The 9,979-nt window shown below is 50.4% G+C and overlaps 2 protein-coding genes across 3 annotated transcripts in view; one reads left to right on the top strand and one right to left on the bottom strand.

The window, feature by feature from the left end:
• The window catches only part of BAG1 (BAG cochaperone 1), a 31,633-nt gene extending 23,183 nt beyond the window's left edge, over positions 1–8,450 (top strand). For both annotated transcript variants that reach the window (XR_004526982.2, XR_012332237.1), the window contains 3 exons: positions 5,780–5,993; positions 6,866–6,930; positions 8,367–8,450. The gene's annotated coding sequence lies outside the window, so the exon portion shown is untranslated. The remainder of the gene's footprint in view (positions 1–5,779; positions 5,994–6,865; positions 6,931–8,366) is intronic.
• On the bottom strand, positions 79–9,527 carry SPINK4 (serine peptidase inhibitor Kazal type 4). The gene is given in 3 exon segments (XM_019934945.3): positions 79–333; positions 1,166–1,224; positions 5,907–9,527. Coding segments are annotated over 3 exon segments (237 nt in total). The 5' UTR covers positions 5,968–9,527; the 3' UTR covers positions 79–216.
• Positions 9,528–9,979: the final 452 nt, after the last annotated feature.

Here is a 9,979-nt window from a genome sequence, read left to right on the forward strand (position 1 = left end):
CCTGAACCCCCAACCAGTGGGACTTTCTGCTTGGAACCATGTGCCTTCTTTTGATTTATACTTGCACTCACTCTGTTACGGGCAAATGTTGGAGGACTCTTCCCAGGCCAAGTGTGAGTGAAGGAAGAAGCAGGTCAAGACCTGCTCCTTTCAGACTCATATGCACCACAGATGGGGCCCACCCAAGCCAACCCAGGGGAAGGTGGGGGGGTGGACTTACATGCGAGCCAAGCAGAGCTTGCATTCACTGTCATACGTGACCCCGTCAGTGCCACAAACTGGGTCATATATCTAGGGGCAGACTGGAGATTCTGCCATGTGCTCACAGATGGGCTGTGGAAGAGAGGAAGGGGGAGGCGCTCAGGGATTCGGAGGCAGAGAGGAGGGAACTGGGGGCTCTGCTTGCAGCCAGGCGGGGATCTCCACGGAGGAGCCAGATTCAAGAAGGCCCCAGTGTGGGTCCAAAGAGCATGAAACCAACCACTCAGGGCCCTTTGGCACGTTTGCTTATGTGTGTGTACACGACCGTGGACCGTGGGTGTGTACGTAAGTGTGTACCTATATCTGCTGAGCCCAAGTATGCGGGCATCCAGGTGAGTGCCTGTCTTTATGGGCTCACACACTCCTCACGGGGTCTAATAGAACCCTGCTGCTGGTCCTATTGAGGACCCCGGGAGACGGAACCACCCATCATTCCTAGGAGGCCCCGCCTCCCTGGGGGCTCCTGAACTCACCCTGGTCCGCATGACCTATCAGGCCCCTAGTATGAGAAGGCTGGAGAAATGGGACTTAATTGAAGCTCAGTCTGAAAGGGTTTCAAGCTAGCCCTGAGGTCAGGGTCAGAATTGGGTCAGGACTAGGATTGGGGTCTGGGGTAGGGATATGGTGAGGGGGGCAGTGCCCTGCAGCAGTGAAGGCCCCAGGCCTGAGAGACCTGAGCTCTGCACTGATTAGCCGTGAATCTTTGGCAAAGCGGGTGGGCCTGCTCAGCCTGGAAGGGCTAACCTGGGGAGCATGCATGCTCAGGAGGCCACCCTGGCCACTGCGGAGCCATTGAAGTTGTATGAGCAGGAGTGTAAAGAAGAAGCAGCCCGGTTTCCCAGCATGGATGAGAGGGCTCCCCTCTGCAGAAGGAAGGCCAGATCAGCAGCCCTGAGGCCAGAACTGCAAGCAGCTGCCTTAGCATTCTTGAGAAAATGAACTTTGCTGCCGACACTGGCACTTCTGAAAGGCAAAGAAGCAAGAATTAGGTGATACTGGCTCTAGGCCCCAGGTCCAGGGGCCTGAGGACAGCTTCTTTGGGGCATCTGTCCAGCCACCACCCCATCTGGAATTCCTCAAGGAAAGGTAGTGAGTCACCAGAGAGGGGCTCCCAGAAAGCTCATGTGACCTTGTATTATAAGAACTGAGACAGAAAGTCTAGAATTAGGGAGATCAAAGTCCAGCCTGTTCGTTATTAGTTAGATCCCACTGGGATTGTTATATTCCATATAATAGCAATGAAAATAATTCAGTTACTGTGTACCAGGCCATGACAACACGTGATCTTGACTGCTATTCACAGCTTTCTCAAGCCTGTGTAACAGGCAGGAGAGGAAGCAGTGGTCTGCGACCCCCAGAGGCACTCATTTCCTCAGCTGCCAGGAGTATTGGCTGCTCACGGCAGAGTCCTTTCCTGGGAATTACCCTCAGAGAATGGAGTTGCCTTGCCCAAGGTCGCATTCCCTACCCAGAAACAGCTCACATCCAATGTCAGAGTGATGTGGGTACAACGGTCTGAACTACTCCTCTCTACTCAGAATGATGCTAATGGGCCATCCCAGCTCTACTACATCACAGTCAACATCCCTCATCCCTCATAGGTGTTACCCCGTGAGCACTCCCCAGAGTCTGCTTCCCGGGAAACTTGACCAACTTATGAAAGAGGCTCACAGGTAAAGCAACACAGTTTGTTAAGGGCAGAGCTTGGATTTGCACATGGATCTGTCACTCCACACACGCAGTCATGCCCCATGGCCCCTTGAGTTCTGGACGAACTTCTTACAGGACATGAGCAAATTGTGATGTGACTGGCGAGTGTGACAGGTGGATGAGGGAACGGGATCTGTATTTAAGACCACAGGTGTAAGAAAAGGTATCCATGTAAGTTGAAGAAGGGCAGGCTGCTTCCTGAAGTCTCTGAAGGGCTGTCATGGGGCCATGGGAGAGATGAGCTATTCTCAGCCTCACAGGGCAGAGCTCATCTGCGTGAGGAGGCTGCAAAGAAGCAGGTGTGGGTTCCAGAATTTTCTCTCAGTGGGAGCTATGCCTTAATGAAGGAGGCTGTCTCCAGAAGTGGAGAGCTCTCTATCCCTAGAGGTGGGCAAGGCGCTGTGGTTTTAGCTTTTCCTGGAGATGCTATTACAAGAGATTTCCAAGGCAGAGAGGAAGAAGGGAACCAAAACTGACCTCTGATGCACTGTTGAAGTGTCAACATGCAAATCTACCCTTGTCACCACACTGCTCAAAACCCTTCCATGTCATAATCACCCAAACTGGAAATTATCCAAATGTCCATCAACAGGCGAATGGATAAACTGTGATACACAGTACAGTACAATACAACTCAACAAGGAAAAGCCAATAGGGCTTCCCTGGTGGTGCAGTGGTTAAGAATCAGCCTGCCAGTGCAGGGGACACAGGTTCGAGCCCTGGTCCGGGAAGATCCCACATGCCACGGAGCATCTAAGCCAGTGCGCCACAACTACTGAGCCTGTGCTCTAGAGCCTGCGAGCCACAACTACTGAAGCCCGCATGCCTAGAGCCCGTGCTTCACAACAAGAGAAGGCACCACAGCGAGAAGCCCGCGCACCGCAACAAAGAGTAGCCCCCGCTCACTGCAACTAGAGAAAGCCCGCGTGCAGCAACAAAGACCCAACGAAGCCATAAATTAATTAATTAATTAATTAATAAACCCCAACAATCCAATAACTGATAACATGCAACACCATGGCTGAATCTCAAAAACATGCCTAAGAAGCCAGACACAAAAGACTCCACACTGTATGGTTTCATCTGTGTGACATTCTAGAGCAGGCAAACTAATGTATGGTGGAAAAAAGTCAGAGCTGTGGTTACCTCTGGGGCAGGGGTGGGGTAGGGGAAGGGATTGACTGACATGAAGGAAATTTCTGGAATGATGGAACTGTTCTGTATCTTGGTAAGGGTCTGGGTTACACAGGTATATGCCTCATCAAAACTCATTGAATAGGGGCTTCCCTGGTGGCGCAGTGGTTGAGAGTCCGCCTGCTGATGCAGGGGACACGGGTTTGTGCCCCGGTCCAGGAAGATCCCACATGCCGCGGAGCGGCTGGGCCCATGAGCCATGGCCGCTGAGGCTGTGCGTCCGGAGCCTGCGCTCCGCAAAAGGCGGGGGCCACAGCGGTGAGAGGCCCGCGTACTGAAAAAAAAAAAAAAAAAAACCTCATTGAATAGGATTCATTGAGTGATAAGACTTGTACCTTTCATGGTGCATAATTGTTAGCGGGGGAGAAAAAGCATTAAAAAAATAATAATAAAGCCCTTCCAAGGCTCCCTATTGTGACCACTAAGCCTCTTCATCTTACGTTTAGGGCACCGCATGAGCTGACCCCAAACTTCCCCTGGGCTCACTTCCTCGTACACCTCCCCATGCCCATGCCCCTACGCCCCCGCCATTCCTCTCTGCTCACTCTTCTGGAACAAGCTCTGTGTTGGCTTATGCTGGTCCCTCTGCCTGAAATGTCCCTATTCTCCTTCTCCTCCTATTGAGTCAGACCCTCCTTTCAAGACACAGACCACCTCCCAGTGAAGTATTCCCTGATATCCCCCAGGGCTTCCTGAGCAGGCCTGGACTTAGGCTTCTGTTTTAGTCCGTCTGGGCTGCTATAACAAAAATAGCATAAACTGGGTGGCTTATCAACAAACGTTTATTACTCATACTTTTGGAGACTGGAAGTCTAAGGTCATGGTGCCGGCAAACTTGGTGTCTGGCAAGAACCCGCTTCCTGGTTAGTAGTCGGTGCCTTCTCACTGTGTCCTCACGTGGTGAAGGGGTGAAGGAGCTCTCTGAGGCCTCGTTTATAAGGGCACCAATCCCAGTAATGTGGACTCTGGCTTCCTGACCTAATCACCCCAAAAGGTCCCACCACCCAATACTATCACCTTGGGAGTTAGAATCTCAACATATGAATTTGGGGGGGCCACAAGCAGCTAGACCCTAGTAGCTTCTTTCACACCACCATGTGCTCACCCACTCACCGGGTCACTCTTGCCGGGCCTGAGTGCCTTGGGGTTCCTTTGTCTCTGCCTCCAAGTGGCAATGCCCTTCACACAGTGAGTGTCCAGGATTTGACCACTAATGTGCATTGTGGGGGAGAAGTTCAGAACTTCTCTGGCGTCAGAGTTTCTTCCTGGATGATGTGGGAAGTTGCATTTACCCCCAGACTGCCCTTGACCTTGGCCCAGTGTGCCCCTTCCTCACACAGCCCAGGCAGGAATCTGCAATGGGCAAAAGGACTCTCTTTAGGGCAGCCTCTTCAGTGTTCCCAACAAGAGAGCTGCTGATGGAATGGATGCCAGGCTGGGAGTAAGCAGGCTGTGCCAGGCCAGAGTCTGCAGACCCATTCTCTATTGTGTCAGCTCCTAGTCTATGTCCCCAGCTGGGGAAATGGGTTTGAGACTGGCCATGAGGCCAATGTCCCTGGGGTCCTGCTGGGCTTTGCTCTGTAACATCATGACTTTGTCCAGGTGTGTCCTAAATAGTCTCCCTGCTTCCCCCTTTAGTCTGTTCTCAACTTAGCAACCAGAGCAAACCTTTTAACACATAACTCTGCTCATTACACTTCAGTGTCTCCCATTTCACTCAAAGGAAAAGCCATGCCCTCACATTGACCTCCAATGCCTTACCCAATATAGTTCCCAGTTGCCTGTATCATCTCTTCTCCTATCTCTCTGCACCCTGCCCCTCACTCTCTTCTAGCCCCGCTGGCCTCCTTGCCGTACCTCAAACGCTCCAGACATGCTCCTACCTCAGGGCCTTTGCACTGCCTGTTCCCTCTGCCTGGAACCCACTTCTCTTAGATACCCCCATGGCTCACTCCTCTGCCTCCTTCAAGCTTTGCTCAAACATCAGCCTCTCAGAGAGAACTCCTCCTATTTAACATTGCAACCCCCTCTCAATCCCCATCACCCTGCCCGGTATTTTTTTCCTTAGGCTTTATCACCTTCTAACATACATTGCACCTGTCTCGTTTATTGTTGGTTCCCCTCCCTCAAACCCCACTGGATTTAAAGACCTATCAGGACAGTTCTTTTTCTGGTGTGCTCACTGATAAGTTCTAAGGGCTCAGAACAATGCCTGATACCCAGCAGGTGCGAGACTGCAGAGGTGCCCTAGGCCCTGAGCAGGCCCCACTCCTGCGGGCATGTGTGTAGCCCAGGGCGAGGGCTCCCTTGTGCTCACAAGGCTGCTCTCAGCCCCACAACCACAGCCTGTCAGAGCAGATGGGAGCTCAGAGGACCCAGGCCAAGCTTTCTTCAGCACCCACCACCCTACAGCCACCAGACTTGCCTATCTCCCCAGAGATAAGACTTCTCTCTTCTGCCTCCCCGATCTCTAGCCCAGTAGTTGCTCAGTGCAGCTTTGAACTAGAACAACCTCCTACTTTATAGCTGGAGAAACAGAGTCCCCAAGAGGGGAGGGGACTTTTGCAATTCTGGGACAGGGTTAGGATTTGAACCCAGGTTTCTTTTCTCCTAGCCCAGTGTGCAGAAAGAAGGTATATGCAGAAAACCAAGGCCTTAGAGGGTGCTCCAGGCCCTGCCTCTGCTCCACGCAAGCTCACCTACCAACACCAAGCCAGAGAATCCAGGCTCTGCCTACTCACCCCTGCCCACAAGGAAGAGGGCAGCCAAGGCCAGGGTGACCACCCACAGGCGAACAGCCATGCTGATCCTGGGCTGACGTGGTCTGAGTGAGCTGGGGCCTGGGCCAGGGACGATAGAGGCCTGTTTATAGTGCTGATCCCCACCCTTATCTTACCTGAGGCCAGATGGAGAGGCCGGAGGTGTCACCTATCTGCACCTTGGCATCTAGAAAGGGTTTGTTCTCTGCAGAGACGCTGAGCTTGTGGTGGCCTGGGGTGGGGGCTGGGACTATGGCCAGCAGATTTTGGAAGTGAGAAAAAGTTCGGACAACTTGCAAAGCTGACTCCAGACTGAGGGCTGAAGCAAGAGGCAGAGGGAAACAAGTAGAGGAAGACAGGGGCTTCCCTGGTGGCGCAGTGGTTAAGAATCCGCCTGCCAATGCAGGGAACATGGGTTTGAGCCCTGGTCGGGGAAGATCCCATGTGCCACGGAGCAACTAAGCCCGTGCGCCACAACTACTGAGCCTACGCTCTAGAGACCACGTGCCACAACTACTGAAGCCTGCGCTCCTAGAGCCCGTGCTCCGCAACCAGAGAAGCCACTGCAATGAGATGCCTGCGCACTGCAACAAAGAGTAGCCCCCGCTCACCGCAACTAGAGAGAAAGCCTGTGCACAGCAACGAAGACCCAACACAGGCAAAAATAAATAAATAAAATAAATAAATTTATTTTAAAAAAAGAGGAAAACAAAGAGAGACTAATTCAGAGAGACTGAGACAGAGATATCAAAAAGAAAACAAAAAAGCAGCAATTGGAAGGTGGTCAGAGGCAGAGAAAAGGGGCTGGAGTCATGGGTTCCTTTGGCCAGTGCTGACACTAACCAACTTCGTGAGCTCAGAAAAGCTGCTTTTGTTAAACTGGACCTCAGTTTACCCACCATAAAATGGGGAAGATAATTCTGGCTCTGTCTCCCTCCTAGGGCTGCTGTGAAGACGAGAGGTGGTGATAGCAGATGGGAAAACACTTTGCAGAGTATGAAATAAGGTATAAATAGAAATTATTCTTTTCATTTATTTTTATTTCTTTTTTTGCACCATGAAGAGGGTGCAACTGACAGAGGAAAAAAAAGTAAAATAAAACATATTGTAAGGAAGATGCCCTCATGCTTTGCATGTAGTCTATGTTCTTTTACATTTAAATGGGTTAAATACAGGTAAGATTCTGTTCAGGAAAAATCAATATCTAGGGGACTTCCTTGGTGGCGCAGTGTTTTAGAATCCGCCTGCCAATGTAGGGGACACGGGTTCGAGCCCTGGTGCAGGAAGATCCCACATACCGCAGAGCAACTAAGCCCGTGAGCCACAACTACTGAAGCCTGCATGCCTAGAGCCCGTGCTCCACAAGAGAAGCCCCCGCTCGCCTCAACTAGAGAAAAGCCCGCACACAGCAACGAAGACCCAACACACCCAAAATTAATTAATTAATTTTAAAATAAGAATTTAAAAAAGAAAAATCAGTATCTAAAACTTCCCCTTACTTATACAGGTATATGACTAAGATATTTGGTTATCTGTTTTCAAAGAATTTTTTTTTAATTAATTTATTTATTTTTGGCTGCATTTGCTGCGCACAGGCCCTCTCCAGCTGCGGCAGGCGGGAGCCACTCTTTGCTGCCGTGCGCGGGCCTCTCACTGCGGCGGCCTCTCCCATTGAGGAGCACGGGCTCCAGGCGCGCAGGCCTCAGGAGTCGTGGCCCGCGGGCCCAGGAGCTGTGGCTCGTGGGCTCCAGAGCGCAAGCCCAGCAGTTGTAGTGCATGGGCCCAGCCGCTCCGCAGCACGTGAGATCCTCCCGGACCAGGGCCGGAACCCCTGTGTCCTGCATTGGCAGGCTGATTCCCAACCACTGCACCACCAGGGAAGCCTCAAAGAATTTCAGATTATAAAGAGAATAACAAAATTTTATTTACATATGCATTCCTCTAATTCGTTTAGATCCGTGATTTTCAGCTCCATCTGCAGATAAATTTCCCTGGGGAGAACTTTAAACTACAGATGCTGAGCCCTACTCTGAAGTATTTGAATCAGTGTTTTGTTTTTTTAAAAAAAACCTTTTTACTTTGAATGATTTCAAGCCTACGAATAGGTTGTAAAAATAGTTAAATGAATTAATGGGAAGGATTCTTGTTCAAGAATAGCCCCTTTGGGGGCCACAGGCAGCCAGACAATCACCCTCACAGGCTGATAGAAGCCTGGGATCTACAGCCAAGCCCACCTGAGGTCCATAACTCAGCGTTGAGATCCTCCTGCCCCTTCTCAGGAATGCCTCTGAGGTGGAAGGACAGGTGGCAGATGTCCTTCCATTGCCCAGCTGGGCAGAGCAAATATTTAACCATGATTTCCTGCCCTAAGGTAAGAACGCCATCTCATAAAGGAAGGGGAATTTTAAAGGTCATCTAGGTTCTCTCTCCTCTTCCACTCAGACCTTCCTACAGCAGCCCCACCAAGAAGTCATTCATCCTCCACTGATGGGGAGAAGTTTCATTGTTGGATGGGTTTTTCTTAAGGTTTGATTTCTTTTAATATTTTTAGTGAGGTATAGATGATGTAGAATGTTATATAAGTTTCAGGTGTACGACATAGTGATTCACAATTTTTAAAGTCTATACTCCACTTATAATTATTATAAAATGTTGGCTATATTCTCTGTGCTGTACAATATATCCCTGTAGCTTATTTATTTTATCCACAGTAGTTTGTACCTCTTAATCCCCTACCTGTATCATGCCACTCCCTTCCCTCTCCCCACTGGTAACCACTAGTTTGTTCTCTATATCTGTGAGTCAGTTTCTGTTTTGTTATGTTCATTAGTTTGTTTTATTTTTTAGATTGCACATATAAGTGATATCACACAGTATTTGTCTTCATTGTTGGATGGTTTTGAACGGAGCCCTTCCTCACACAAGAGATCTGCTTCCCTGTCTAGCTTCCTGTACCTGCATGAACCCCAGATGAGCACCTCCAGGCTGAGCAGGTCCAGCCCCTTGCCTGCCCCCACACTTGCTTTTGTTTTTTTTGGCTGCACGGCATGCGGGATCCTAGTTCCCCAACCAGGATCGAACGAGTGCCCCCTGCAGTGGAAGTGTGGAGTCTCAACCACTGGACCACAAGGGAAGTCCCCCCACCCTTGCATATGATGAAGCTCCTGGGTCTCTCAGCATTTCTCACCTGGTCCCCAGGTCTGTCTGCCAGTGTCCCAGGTTAGAGTGAGAAGGGGACAGAATGGAGCAAAGGAACTTGTCACCTTCCTTGTTTTGGACCTTAGACCTCTATGATTGTGGCAGGAATGGCTGCTAATGGTTTTAGCTGTTCAAGGGAACAGAAAGCTTGAATTCTGCATCCTCCAAAGTCCAGAGTAAAATCAAGGGCAGCCTGTGGGCTGCCAAGCCCACCTACCATTCCCCGCTGCCCAAGGTCTCTTTCCTCAGACAAACACCTCCTACATTCACTCACAGTAACAAACTTCCTAATCTGTCCTCCCACCAAAGTGTGAGCCTGACTCTTATATCCAACTGCTATTGGACAACATCCCTGTGGATGTTAATGTATCCAAATAAACCTCATTCATTAATTTGAAATTCACCCATTCATTCAACAAGAGTTTAATGAGCAACTAGGTGCCCAGCTCTATGCTGAGTGTTTGGATACAGCAGGGAATAAGTCAGACACAGTTCCTGCCCTCAAGGAGCTTGTGGTTAAGTGAGTGATTGGTACTAAATGAGCAGCGGAACTGTATCATCACTGTTGGGATAAGTCCCATGAATGAGACACGCTCAGTGCTTTAGGAGGATCCAAGACTGACCTGTCCATCTGGGAAATCAGAGAAGGCCACAGGGTGAGTGGGCGGGGCAGGCTGTAGCAGAGTGGAGCAGTGTTGCAGGCAGAGGGAACAGAATGTATAAAAGCCCTGAGGCAGGAAGAAGCTTGGCACATCAGGGAACAGAGAAGCCAGTGTAGCCAAGGTGACGTCAGTGAATAGAGAGGGGCATGAGACAAGCCTGGAACGGTCAGGGGGGCCAAATCACTGGCCCCCACC

The sequence above is a fragment of the Tursiops truncatus genome, chromosome 6 (genome assembly GCF_011762595.2).
Source record: "Tursiops truncatus isolate mTurTru1 chromosome 6, mTurTru1.mat.Y, whole genome shotgun sequence".
In the NCBI taxonomy this organism is placed as follows: Eukaryota; Metazoa; Chordata; class Mammalia; order Artiodactyla; family Delphinidae; genus Tursiops; species Tursiops truncatus.